The following is a 14,792-nucleotide window of genomic DNA, read 5'->3' as shown; positions in this document are numbered from 1 at the left end:
GAATTAATGGTAAAGGACTTATCATTCTTATGACAGACTAAAATACACAAATTTCTGGGTTCCTTCTGAAAATGTAATGCCTCTGTCTGAAACCGCCTGTAAAAAGGATGGCAAAAGGTCATGAATGTTGTATTTATAAGAAACTAATACACTCTGATGTATATATGAATATTTGAAACTGTTTTGTTTGGCACACTACTTTCCACTGTGTATTTATTTAAATTCTGTTAATGCTTTCTGTTATTCAGTAGGGAAATGTGACTTCCAATCTGCATATATGTTGTATACACACCATAGTATATACTGAACAATTATTACATACTACTATCTTATAATGAGAAATATATTTTCAATTTCTAAAGAAAATTATAGCAGTCATCTTGTTACTCCTGCTAATTTCTATTTCAATAGGCAATTCCATCTAATTCATCTTGACCTTGCAACCTATTTTAATATCTTACTTTATGCTTATATTTCATTTTGCAACAGGTCAGTCCCTACAGTTTAAGAAAAGGTTCCCATTTGTTTAAACTACTTTATTTTAAAGAAACACCTAGCTTCCGCTACAATACCAAATTATTTACTTGAATTTATACCTTCTCATGATAAAAGAGAAATTTAAGAAAAATCTGATGTCCTCTACCCAACCACCTTTTCATCTCAACATGCCAGCATAAGGTCCACCTCTGCAAAGCTCCTTTCATTTGTACATAGTGTGCCTTTTTTAGTTCATAGAATTATAGAATCATAGAATAACCAGGTTGGAAGAGACCCACCGGATCATCGAGTCCAACCATTCCTATCAAACACTAAACCATGCCCCTTAGCACCTCGTCCACCCGTGCCTTAAACACCTCCAGGGAAGGTGACTCAACCACCTCCCTGGGCCGCCTGTTCCAGTGCCCAGTGACCCTTTCTGTGAAGAATTTTTTCCTAATGTCCAGCCTAAATCTCCCCCAGCAGAGCTTGAGGCCATTTCCTCTTGTCCTATCACCTGTCACTTGGGAGAAGAGGCCAGCACCCTCCTCTCTACAACCTCCTTTCAGGTAGTTGTAGAGAGCAATGAGGTCTCCCCTCAGCCTCCTCTTCTCCAGGCTAAACAACCCCAGCTCTCTCAGCCGTTCCTCATAAGGCCTGTTCTCCAGCCCCTTCACCAGCTTTGTTGCTCTGCTCTGGACTCACTCCAGAGCCTCAACATCCTTTTTGTGGTGAGGGGCCCAGAACTGAACACAGGATTCGAGGAGCGGTCTCACCAGTGCCGAGTACAGAGGGAGAATAACCTCCCTGGACCTGCTGGCCACGCCGTTTTAGATACAAGCCAAGATGCCATTGGCCTTCTTGGCCACGTGGGCACACTGCTGGCTCATGTTCAGTCGGCTGTCAACCAACACCCCCAGGTCCTTTCATATTGGCTTGTGATGCCCACTGTCTCTGGTGACCAGTGGCTGATCCTGAAGCAACAGCAGTGATGCAAAGAGATTGATCCTTATCATATTCAGCTTTCAGAAATCAGCTCAACTTCCTGGATCAGGGCCATACACAGGTGGAGATGTTAAATAACTGGAATGGTCCTTCACTTGCTAATCGAATCCACCTGAATACATTTAAACCCTCTTTGCTTTCATCACACACATTGTAACTTAAATCTTTTCAGAACTGCAGAAGTAGTATCTGCCTGCCTGTAGTTTCCGAAACAGGGCAAAAGCCCTAAAGTTGTTCCCACATTTGCTGTACTGATACTTCTCCATGAAGCATCTTCTCAGACTTTTCCTTTCCAGATGGCTACTGAAGGAACCTCCAGGAAAGACTACCACAGAGGAAACCAAGATATATGGACAGCCTTGGGAAATAAAATATTCAAGGCTGCGGTTCGCTTGATGTATATATGAAACAGACTATTTTTATATATGAAACAGACTATTTGCATCTGGACGGTTGAGTGAATGAGCACAGCAGCATTAGAGCATTCTATGGACCTAACAGTTGTAAGTGTTGTGAGCAGATTATTGCAGCTACCCAACACCATATCACATCATCCTTTTTTACACAGACAAGTGTCAGGACACTAGCACACATTATAAAAAGATCCTTTTATCAAAGAATAATAGTAGTAGAAGTCGCATTAGCAATGATAACAGTTGAAATAAGTATACCAGATATATATATAAGTATTATAAAGCACATCTCTGTCTCTTTTAAACACTAAGTAGCCTGAAAATAAGTTTTGCAGACATTAGTGGGCAGAAATTACTAATTACAAATGTTCTAGTGCAATGAGTACATTCTGAAATGTTAAAGTGAAAAGTGTTAAGAGATAATTTACGCTCTGCTGAATCTTAATTTGAATTATTTTTTATAAACTACATATGTATACAAGATGAATAAACTAATTAGACTGCAACAACAGAGTGATTGAACAATGCCTTGCCAGAAGATTATTTCTTAAAATGCATATGAGTGGTTCGTATATTCTATCTTTAAAAGATCCCCAGGGTGACACTTCTACCATTCCCCCACAGTATTAACCATTCACCATTAAGAATTCTCACCACTACAAAGTTATTCCCGATCCAAAGTTCTCGTTCACTTAAGACTGTTTAGTCAAGAATCTAAACATCCCTAGACAGAAGATACTAAATAGTTTTAATAATTCTAGTTAAAATCATTAAGAATAGTGCATTTTAATTGATAGAAAATTGGGGGCTCTGCAGAAGTTCAGTCTTACAAAGATGAATATGTAATAATCACTATCCATGATCAATTATTATTTCCTTATGTATGAAACCAATGTTTTCAAAGTAATTTCCTTTTTATATGGGTACATACAGATTCTGCATCCAAATCAGGTGAAACTTCTGCTGTGACAATCAGATCTCTCTGTTTTTCAGATCTGGGCAAAATATCTGAAAGAAAAAGTAAATCAGCTCTTCTTTTACAAACATGGAGCTACATTTCTAAGAATACAATTTCAACAGCATTGTGTTTGCATCATTATACCTAATAGTGTGAAAGAAAAAAGGAACAATGCGTATAATTTTTGACTGAAGAAACTTCTCAATTTTATATGATTTCTCCAGACAACCTAAACCTGGATCTCATTCTGGATTTCTGATTTATGTATGAAAAAGGATTTAGATTTGGATGCATTCTATAACAAGATTTTACACCTCTATTCATGATCTTCAGAGACTACAATGAATTTTTAAACTTTTGTCATCATATGCATATATTAATATAGCCATAATAAACAACTATCTCCAAAATACACACCATGCATCTCATGGCACTTCCATTTAAATAATTTGGTAATAAATGTTAGACACACAGATTCTGTGCCTAATAATGTAAAATTGAAATAATTTTAGAAATTCTTCTGCATAAGAAGGTATATTAAAGATTTATATACAGAAGATTATATGGGGCTTAGTTACAATACATTATCTGATGACTTCCAGGACTATCACACAAGGCAAAGAATACTATGAACTCATTTAAATCCATGATATAAAACCATATACAAATTCACATACGCAAAAAAAAAAACTTGTAAGGATTAAAAGTTAGGCACTTCAACAATGCCATGAGGAATTACATAATCTCCTCTTAAGAGTCCAGAAGTCCAGCTCCAAGGCATTTACACTTTCTGAAAAGCCTTTTTTTTTCTAAATACTAAAAGTATTGGAAAAAGAAAAACCCAAAGAAGAAATGTATATTTCCAAAAGTAACTAGCAGTAAAGAATTAATGTAAAGGGGAAATTAGCCTATTAATTGAATAATTGAGAGCATGAGCACATTGAGAAAACTCCAAGGATTTTAATACCTATGGGGTCCTGAAAAAGACCCAGAACTAGTAGGTAGCACATTACCTTTTTCTAACAAGAAGTTGAATCTTTTCAACTGAAAAGATTTTGTTGAGGACAGAAAATAAGTTTTTATTTCCCTGTGCTCAGAGAAAAATATCTCCCCTTACTACAAGGAAAAAAAAGGCAAAATCAAAACATGTTCCTCCAAAACCACCTAACAAAGAAGCCTAGGCTTGTTTCATACTGCCACAATTGCACTCAACTGGTTGTGCCAGTTACACACAACACAATCTGTTCCACTCGCGCAGATAAGAAAATACCTTCCCTTTCTATCCTTTCTTAGCCATTTCTCTTCAGGTTGCTTCTTCAAGCAAACTATGATGCAACTTCTGTCATACAGTCATTTTTTCCATTAGAAATAGGACAGAGATCACAAATAAAGTTTATGTAAGTATCAGGTTTTTGTTACTATTAAACAGAGCCAAAACACCTATGTTTAATCACTTAGGTCATCCGGACTGATGCAAGTAATATTAAATTTAAGTTAGAAGAACAGTTAAGATTTTAAAATATTTCATCAGTTTATAATGTAAATCCTTGTTCTTCAAAATGTATAGAACATCTTAATTCAACAGTTTAATGCTCAGCACTGGATAGAAATACAAAACATTTATGGAAATAACTACTTTAAGGTTTTTTTAATATGATGACCTAATTCTAAATACCTTCCATGTTTGGAAGTCAAAACCAAACAAAGAAAAAGTATTTCCATATGAGGGTAGCTATTTTCAAAACAACACAAGCTATTATTGCACAAACCTGAATCCAAAAGACAGAAAAGTCAATGGCTCATTTTAAAGATCAGGTTTAGGAGTAACTTAATGGTGACCAATGTTCAGAAGTGTTTTGTACTCAACGCCATGATCAACAGTTACCTTAAGACTTAGCTAAAGTTCAAAGAAAAAAGGCAAAATGAAACAAAGCCAAAATATCCAGTACCGAAAGGCATTCGTCACAAGTAAAATGTTTTGCTGTAAGAAAAGGTTTTCTCACAAGTTTTACATCCAGTTAGAGCCAAAGACATCAATAACGTATCTCTCCAGAACAAAAAGAGCATTCATAAAAACTCATCTGAAGACACCACAGTAGCACCTTAGATCACATTAGAAAGACTGAGGAATAAAATAATTAATAGGAAGAGAGAATGGGAAAAGTTCAACAATATTCATAGTAAACTTCTCAATCATACAATTACAGTTATTACAGAAGTTATAAAGGACAGCTATGCTTCCTTTCTCTCTCTCTAGATCTTCCACACAATGTGTTGAAAATAACAAACAAAAGTTGATTCACTTCAAATGGATTTACTCCTTCCGCTCATTTTTTCTTTCCTGACAAATACTTATAAAGAAGGGCTGTGGTAAAAATCGATGGAATTTATCCATATTTATATGCTTAAATAACCAATTACTGGATTTGTAAAATTAAAAAACTGATTGTCGTCTATCACAATAATGGACAAAATCACATGCAATTAAAAAACAGAAATCTTTCCTGTGTAGAATCATGCTCACAAGTGCAGACAAATAATTTCTTAATTTCTAGGGATTTCAAATGTGAGCTTTTTTATTTTTTTCATACAGAAAGCTACAATGCTTTAATGCTGACTATTGGTTGTTTCTATTTGTGTAAGATTTTTCCATAGATTCCTGTAAAATCACATGCTTCCAATTCCCTCTGCAAGTTAGACACTATTTAAAAACACAAACTTGAAGTATCTCTGTAGGAAAAAATATGCCCTTATTTGATCAAAATTAATGCAAGTTATTAGCAACGTGTGTAAATTCTAGAGCTCATCATGATCAGTTATTAGGGTTTTGATATCTCTCACTATGTTTTTGAAATACAACTGCTTTTGAAAGAAGTTAAAGCAACAGAAAAGTTCCTTTTATGATAGTCATTCTTTGTTAACTGCATGACTTAAAAAACTGCTTGTAATAATAAAACAGAATTCAGCAATACTTTTGCTCTTTCTGAAGCCTAAATTTATCAGACTGTTGCTGTGAAATTCCTTAAGCCTTCTTGCCTTTTGGTAGTACATGCACTGTCAGTTTTTCCTCCGGACACTTGCACCAGTGACAATTATCTGCAGCCTGACATAAATATATTGGAAATTCCAAGAAGCATTTTGTCAATATAAAGACCCTGTATCCAAGGGCTTTACAATCTAGGACTGTGTGTATTATTTGTTTATTAAAACCTAAACTTTATCAAATATTACATTTCCTACAGAAATGTAATTATGGCTAAAGTATGAAAACAAACCAAAATATTTTAAAGTGCTAAAAGGAAAGTCAGTTAAAAATACACACGAATACAGAGAAGGGAGACGTATACCTTGTGTTATTGTAGCTTCTTTGATGATTTTCTGAAGCTTTTTCATTTCAGCATCATACTCTTCATAGTTCATTTCCCTAGACTCAACCCTAGGAGCCTGGAAGACTGAAGGATCAGTTCCAAGGTAGGAACATTGAAGATGCCCATCATCACTCAGAGTGACTATAACACCCTGCAAGTCTCTGCATAAACAAAAATAAAGCTCATTAAGAAATTGAGAAGATTCACAGAAACAATAACATTCAACTTTATGCTGCTTCTACTGTTCCACCTACAAATACAGTAGAATTTTGTGGTTTTAATGAGATTCTTTGACCAAAAGAAAGCAATTCAGACATCTTTATTGATATTAATCCCACTTACTGCAATCATACCTAAGAATCAATCTGCACTAGACAGACAACTAAAACAACACCCAAGTATCTCAGAATCCATATAATCAAGACAGGGAAAGGAAAGGATCAGAACAAACAAGCCAGTATACAGTACAGTTCTAACATTTTTAATCCACAAATTGTCACTTGAGTTCTTTGAAGTACAAATACTCATGCTTGTATGCAGGAAGAGGAATTCACTAAATGGAACACCAAGTAAGGGAAAGGATGCATTACAGGAAATCACAAACAGATGGAACATGTTCACAGTGAAGACAGCAGTCGGATTTCAATGGCATCAGTAGCTACTCTAACCTATTCTTTGGTTGCTACTGCAGCAACTGTGTTGGTTTCAAACCCTGGCTGGCTCTTCCCTACAGTATCTTTCCACAAGGAAACCACATGGATCCAGAAGATCCTTTACACTGCTCTGGATCAGTACAAATGAGTGGTTTATTAGCTACAGCATAATCTCTTTTCTCCTGACTCAACAGTAATTCACTGAACTTACTCCTACAAAAATCTCACTCATTTTTCTTATCTGATCACATACCATGAAAATGCAGGATTTACAAAAGCATTTAACAAATTATGAGACAACAGGGAGTACTGCCAACATTTTGCTTAACTTGAAGGTTATTCCTAAACAGAAAAGGAGCTGAACAGAAAAACAGAAGACTAGCATGGATGTTAACACCAAAAGTTAGGAGAATGATAACTTGAATTTTTATTTTCATTTTTAAAATGCTTACTCTTAATTAAACTAAAAGGTTGTATTTATTCGCACAGTCAAGAGCTAACACATTCATGCCAATAACTTGCTCTTATTCCATACTTAGTATATCTTACAGCAGACACACTTTGCATCAAATACGACTGTCATATAAAGCAAAGAGACCAGCTTTCTTAGATATAAAACTTAATTTTGAAAAGAAAACCTAATATAACATCCTACTAATTAAACCCATGTAAAACATTTAATTGATGTAAGTGTTCAAGCTATAATTCATGAAAAATTAATAAATATTCTTTTACTATACATACACAGACACCTTTCAAGAACATCCTCTAGGAGAATCCTCATTAAAATAACAGGCAGCTATATGAAAAAAAACAGGATTCTCTCTGGTTTCTTATGTAGTCTTTTAGTATGACTCCAGTACACACAGCTAGGAAACCTCATTCCAGAATTTACCAGGGTAATAGTAATTATGAAGGCAAACAGGTGTCACAGATTAATTTTGATAACTGATCGTCCAGTTGAATAGTCCAAAATACCTGGCCACAATCACAGTGTTGGTCTCACAACTGTAATCAAATATTCTGGAAAAACTATGCTGTAACGGAGATCATCTGAACTCAGTACAGTTACATTGTAAGTGAATACAGAAATTAAGACCTCACTGGGCACTATAGAAACAAGCACTTGCTGCAGATAATTGAGGTTTCTCTTCCTACTAGAAGTAATTTTTACTCAGTGAACAAAATAAACTGATTGAATACATGGAAATTGGTTAAGAGTGGTTTTGGACTACAGGTATCCCCAGTTAGTGTCTCACTGCAGTTGGAACACACAAATGTGAAGTGTCTTCGGGAAGAGGAGGACTCAAAATAAGCTGTTCCCCTTAACTATTACATATACTTAGGTTAAACGGAAACAGCCTTCTCTTCTAGGAACACTGTCCTGACTGCTACAGAGAACTTCCCAGTTATCACTACAATTTTTAATATATCACAGAATCACAGAATAACCAGGTTGGAAGAGACCCACCGGATCATCGAGTCCAACCATTCCTATCAAACACTAAACCATGCCCCTTAGCACCCCGTCCATCCGTGCCTTAAACACCTCCAGGGAAGGTGACCCAACCACCTCCCTGGGCAGCCTCTGCCAGTGCCCAATAACCATTTCAGTGAAAAATTTTTTCCTAATGTCCAGCCTAAATCTCCCCCAGCAGAGCTTGAGGCCATTTCCTCTTGTCCTATTACCTGTCACTTGGGAGAAGAGGCCAGCACCCTCCTCTCTACAACCTCCTTTCAGGTAGTTATAGAGAGCAATGAGGTCTCCCCTCAGCCTCCTCTTCTCCAGGCTAAACAACCCCAGCTCTCTCAGCCGTTCCTCATAAGGCCTGTTCTCCAGCCCCTTCACCAGCCTCGCTGCTCTGCTCTGGACTCGCTCCAGAGCCTCAACATCCTTCTTGTGGTGAGGGGCCCAGAACTGAACACAGTACTCGAGGAGCGGTCTCACCAGTGCCGAGTACAGAGGGAGAATAACCTCCCTGGACCTGCTGGCCACGCCGTTTCTGATACAAGCCAAGATGCCATTGGCCTTCTTGGCCACCTGGGCACACTGCTGCCTCATGTTCAGTCGCTGTCAACCAACACCCCCAGGTCCCTCTCCTCCAGGCCGCTTTCCAGCCAGACTTCTCCTAGTCTGTAGCACTGCATAGGGTTGTTGTGCCCCAAGTGCAGGACCCGGCATTTGACCTTGTTAAACCTCATGCCATTGGTCTCAGCCCAGTGGTCCAGCCTGTTCAGATCCCTTTGCAGAGCCTCCCTACTCTCCAGCAGATCGACACTTCCACCCAGCTTAGTGTCGTCCGCAAACTTGCTCAGGGTGCACTCGATGCCTTCATCCAGGTCATTGATAAAGACATTGAACAGGGCTGGACCCAGCACTGAGCCCTGGGGAACCCCACTTGTCACTGGCCTCCAGCTGGATTTCACACCATTTCCCACCACTCTCTGGGCCCTGCCATCCAACCAATTTTCCACCCAGGAGAGTGTGCGCCTGTCCAGGCCAGAGGCTGACAGTTTCTCAAGCAGAATGCTGTGAGAAACTGTGTCAAAGGCTTTACTGAAGTCCAGGAAGACCACATCCACAGCCTTTCCCTCATCCAGTGGTTGAGTCACTTTGTCACAGAAGGCGATCAGGTTAGTTTGGCAAGACCTGCCTTTCATGAACCCCTGTTGACTGGGCCTGATCACCCGGTTCTCTTGCACGTGCTTCATGATAGCACTCAAGATCACCTGCTCCATGACTTTCCCTGGCACTGAGGTCAGACTGACAGGCCTGTAGTTCCCTGGATCCTCCCTGTGACCCTTCTTGTAGATGGGCACAACATCAGCCAGCCTCCAGTCCAGTGGAACTTCCCCAGTCTTCCAGGACTGTTGGAAGATGATGGAAACAGGTTTGGCCATTGTTGGAATTACATGCAGAATTGCTCATCCTAGTTTTGTTATGTCCAAAAAGCTCTGTACAACACACATCTGCAGAATTCTAGATGGCACATGGAACAAATATATTGGGATAACCCTGATTTCTGTATACAAACAACATGAGCAGACAGACTATTGCGAATACTCAGACCACAACACAGTCTTGGTAAGGTATGCAAATAACACAATGATAGCAAACCACTTAAACCCTGCCAAGTGTTTGCAAAGAACTCTGCCAGACTGGCCAAGGGCCAGCCCAGAAAGGGATACTGTCGAAGTAGGTGTGACCACGCTACCAAATACACTGCCCCACATGCAGTTACATCAAATAACGAAGTTGCTAAAAAAAAGGAGGACAAGATAAACTGTATCATGAGCTTGTTTCACAACTGGAGAAAGAAAACCGACCTCTGAAAACAAGAAAATTCCTAAAATTCTCCAGCTTTGGACCACCTTAAAATTTCCTTTCTGAGGCTACAAATCTGTTAAGCTAAGGAAAGATTCATGAGGACATTTGAGTGTAAATCAAATGGGTATGAAGAAATATAGCTAGACTGCCAGCAATAAAACTCTGATGATATATTACTAAAATATAATGCATTCAAAAGTGGTTTGTAAATACAGTCCTTTCTACATATATTTAAGCTGACAGTCATCTGCAGGTAAGCAGTCTATCAAATGAAATCAGCTTAAACCAATGAGGTGATTTTCCTATATAAATAAAGCTTCTCTTAACTTCTGAGCTTATGTCAGCATTACAGAGCACACATTCAAAAACTCTATCTTAAAACAAATCCATTGCAACCAACTATCCTGCTTGTCACTACATCCCTTGAGACTGCACTAACTCTGAGACCAATACATTGGTTTAAGAAAGTAGCGTTATAAAAGGCACTTTTCCTTTGCCCCAGTTACTGTTCTGCTGGATCTTAAGAAGATTGTTCAACATGAAACAAAACCAAATATTAAGAAGACTTATTCAGTAATCTTTTCTTGTTAAAGCTGTCTGTGAATTTGTACATCAATAGAAACAATAAGAAAAATATGGGTAACCAGTTCTAGCATATAATTTAAAATAAATTAATTTCTCTGTTGGAATGTTTGTCAGCCAGTTAAGATTGCTTTATTTTCTCAAGCTTTTATGACAGTGGTTAAAGACAGCAGGGGGAAGGGGAGCATATTTAACACTTTTATAGTAGTTTCCCCACAGCTACTGCACTCATACAATATCTCTGCAAATATCATTACTTCATTTGGCACATTTTGCACACAATCTGGAATTTCAATTATTGTTATATTTCTTTTATTGTAAAACTATTTTTTTTACTATATATCACACAATAGTCAAAGTAATAGCAAATCTAAAGGGAGACTTTAACAGTGAGGAACTCAAAGAATGAAACAAATTATTCTTCTATCTAAAATAACTTTACAGTATAAAGCAACTCCTACACACATATGGTAATAATTTGAAAAACTATCTTTTATTGGATTCTGGGTAATAATAATGGCATATGCTTTTTGTAGGTATTCTCTTAGTAAACAAACTGCTCATAATATAATTCTTGATGAAATCAAAATGCTTTGTATGTTTCCAGTTATGTAATACTAAATTGATCAAACAATTGACTTAGAAGTTGAATATGTACTTCTGAGTTCTACTTGAGTAATACAAGGTAAGTCTTGACAACTCTTAAGACAAGGTGTTGTTATTGACGCAACTTACAGCTTTAATTATTTATATATGTAATAGCACATAAAACCTCTACCTCAATTTCATAAGTAGTCTGAATTGATGTTACTCATACCAACCATTTTAGGAAATGAGATATTCTGCAATACTACTTTCAGTCCCTTATTGATAATATATTATTTATAAACTGCTAAATTAGGAAACTTATTCCTGAATTGTGCTTGAGCATTTTGAATCCAATTCTATCCTCATTCTTTCATCTTCTGAAGTAACTATATCCAAGAGCATAAACTACAATAGCATTTTGTAGCTCAGTGCTTTTGAAACCCCGAATTATTCTAAGTTTCACTACCACTTCAATTTCACTTCAACTACAATTACGTGAAGTATTTGATAAAATGCTGAAGGAAGAACAGATCAAGAGTAATAAACTAAAAGCATTTTCTACCATGGACTAATGGAAGTAAAAGTTGAAAGCCTATCTTCCTCTTATTAAACACATTGGAATATCAGACCTTCAGCTGAACTTTTACAGTATAGCTGGTGTGATTCAGTGCCAGCTACCACCAATTTTTAACTGGTTTTGAATATCTGCAAAGCACCCTCAGGCTCCTTTGAAAACCCTTTCCACATTAAAGGAATCTGTGTTTAATTTTACATCAGAAGTAATACCTGTATGTGCAAGAATTCCCTGTTCTGCTAATAAATATAAAAACAAACAATCTATTTGCTCTCAGAAACTAAAATTCTTTTAAAGCTGTTTATATTATGTATTTAACACACACTGCATACTCTGCAGAGGGCCTGCAAACATGTGATTTAAATATAATGTTCGATTACAATTGTTTAACATTATGAATTATGCTGAATGCCATTGAGTGGTCAGTAATTTGTGCTGTTGCTTTACAGAAAAATATTTTTCATCTTTCCCATCTGTGTGACAGTTTAGGATTGTTGATCTTAACAGAACACAAGACACCAATCTTGTCTAAAAAAAACTATGAAAAACATGTTTAGAGGAAGAAGGAAATGAAATGTGATTACATCTAGATAAACAGTGGAAAAGCAGTTAGAAGTTATGACTGGAAGAGCAGGTCAACAACTATCCCCTCCTATAAGCACTCAAATCAGAACTGAATAAAATATTAATTTCATAGACTCGTAGAATAGTTTGGGCCAGAAGGGACCTTAAGGATCACCAAGTTCCAACCCCCCTGCTATGGGCAGGGACACATCCCACCAGACCAGGCTGCCCAAAGCCCCATCCATCCTGGCCTTGAACACCTCCGCAGATGGTGCATCCGCAGCTTCCTTGGGCAACCTGTGCCAGTGCCTCACCACTCTCATGGTGAAGAAATTCCTCCATATGTCTAGTCTAAACCTGCCCGTCTCCACTTTATAGCCATTGTCCCTCATCCTATCACACCATGCCTTTGTAAAAAGTCCCTCCCCAGCTTTCTTGTAGCCCCTTCAGGTACTGGAAGGTTGCTATAAGGTCTCCTTGGAGCCTTCTCTTCTCCAGGCTGAACAACCCCAATTCTCCCAGCTTGTCCTCATAGAAGAGGTACTTCAGCCCTTGGATCATCCTTGTAGCCCTCCTCTGGACCTGTTCCAACAGCTCCATATCCTTCTTATGTTGAGGATTCCAAAACTGGACACCATACTCCAGGTGAGGTCTCACAAGAGAGGAATAGAGGGGCAGAATCACCTCCCTCACCCTGCTGGCCACGCTTCTTTTGATGCAGCTCAGGATATGGTTGGCCTTCTGGGCTTTGAGTGCACATTGCCAGCTCATGTCTAGCTTCTCATCAACCAGCATCCCCAAGCCCTTCTCTGCAGGGCAGCTCTTAATCACTTCATCCCACATCCTGTATTGAAAATGGGGATTGCCCTGATCCAGGTACAGGACCTTACACCTGGCCTCACTGAACCTCATGAGGTTCTCACAGGCCCACTTCTCCAGCCTGTCCAGGTCCCTCTGGATGACATCCTGTCCTTCCAATGTGGCAACTACACCACTCAGCTTGGTGTCATCTGCAAACTTCCTGAGGGTGTTTTGAGTGTCTGAAGGATTCTCAGCTTTGAAGCCTTTATAGCACTTTCTGCTTGGAAGTGAAGACATTTTCACCAGCACCTTTACATGGTGATACCACACAGCAAACCAGCAGACAGCAAACCAGTACCTTACTGTAGAGCATATTCAGACAACTCTTCAGCTTGTGTAGTTTTCTCTTTGAAAGAGACTCTTTGCCTAAAAGGCCAAACGCTATCCAATGACCAACTAAAAAGGAGCATCTTCCACCAAACCACAAAATGGGTGGGGGAAAAAGCAAATTGAAATTATTTCTTTCTAGTTTTACTACCAAGTTAACACCAAACACTGCTCAGAATTAAGTTTGGGTCAGGGATCCTTTCTGCCAGACCACTACTGCCACCTGCAGGGCAGCACAAAGCAGTTTGTGAGGGTGAGCCAAGCAGCACAGCCTTCACAAAAGACAGCGCTAAAACCTACCACATCACATTAAAACAGGTTTGTTGGTTTTGGGTTTTGTTTTTTTTAAACAGCGTTAATATAATAGCTTGAAAGCTTAAGCGTAAGGTAATCTAAACAGGTTAAGATTTAACAATGCATGCAGAGAGACAGACTCTCATGCACGGCATCCTCTTCATGGAACGCAGATACTGACACAGGCAGGCTAGACACAATCTAAGCTCATGCTACAAACTACATATAAATTTTTTTTTTTATCTGAAGGATTGACCAATTAGTTTCTTGGCTTGTAAATCAAAACTATTTCAAAGCAGTAAAGGTTTATTAAAAATTAGCCAGCTGCACAAAAAGCAAATTTTAGCTAAAATTAGTATTTGTCACGAAGTAGAATAAAAACAGAATGTTCAGAGCGATTATACAGGCATCCATAAATATATGATCCTGCTTTAGGGAAGAAAAGATAAAGGGCTTTTAAGTACAGTATACTCAAGGAAAAGTTTGTAACTTCCACATTGCTTTTCTTTTTACCACAGTTCTATATCTAAGATACTTCGTGGTGTTACCTGAATTGAAAACAAATGTGAAGACTTATAAGAAAACCTGATTACTTTTAACACTGCAGTCCCTAAGTCAGAGTTCTGAATATCAGGAAACGAGAAATTACATTGTCATTTCATTTATGACAACACCAGCATTAGCAGTAAGAAAGAAATTGAAACCAAATCGTGACACACCCAAAACATGTCTATCTTAGAGCTACATCAAGATGTACGTATTTCTTCACTTGCGCCTCCCTTGCCTGAAGTATAAGATCT

General features: G+C 38.1%; 1 protein-coding gene across 1 annotated transcript in view; it reads right to left on the bottom strand.

The window, feature by feature from the left end:
• BBS9 (Bardet-Biedl syndrome 9) overlaps positions 1-14,792 on the bottom strand; it is a 308,094-nt gene that overhangs the window by 244,970 nt on the left and 48,332 nt on the right. Inside the window, exons 10-11 of the mRNA XM_069859823.1 lie at positions 6,201-6,382; positions 2,827-2,903 (exon numbers count right to left, since the gene is read on the bottom strand). Coding sequence (XP_069715924.1) covers positions 2,827-2,903; positions 6,201-6,382 — 259 coding nt within the window. The remainder of the gene's footprint in view (positions 1-2,826; positions 2,904-6,200; positions 6,383-14,792) is intronic.

Source organism: Phaenicophaeus curvirostris, chromosome 6 (genome assembly GCF_032191515.1).
Source record: "Phaenicophaeus curvirostris isolate KB17595 chromosome 6, BPBGC_Pcur_1.0, whole genome shotgun sequence".
NCBI classification, from domain to species: domain Eukaryota; kingdom Metazoa; phylum Chordata; class Aves; order Cuculiformes; family Cuculidae; genus Phaenicophaeus; species Phaenicophaeus curvirostris.
Note: the sequence above shows the minus strand (reverse complement) of the source record. Positions and strands in the feature narration are given on the sequence as shown.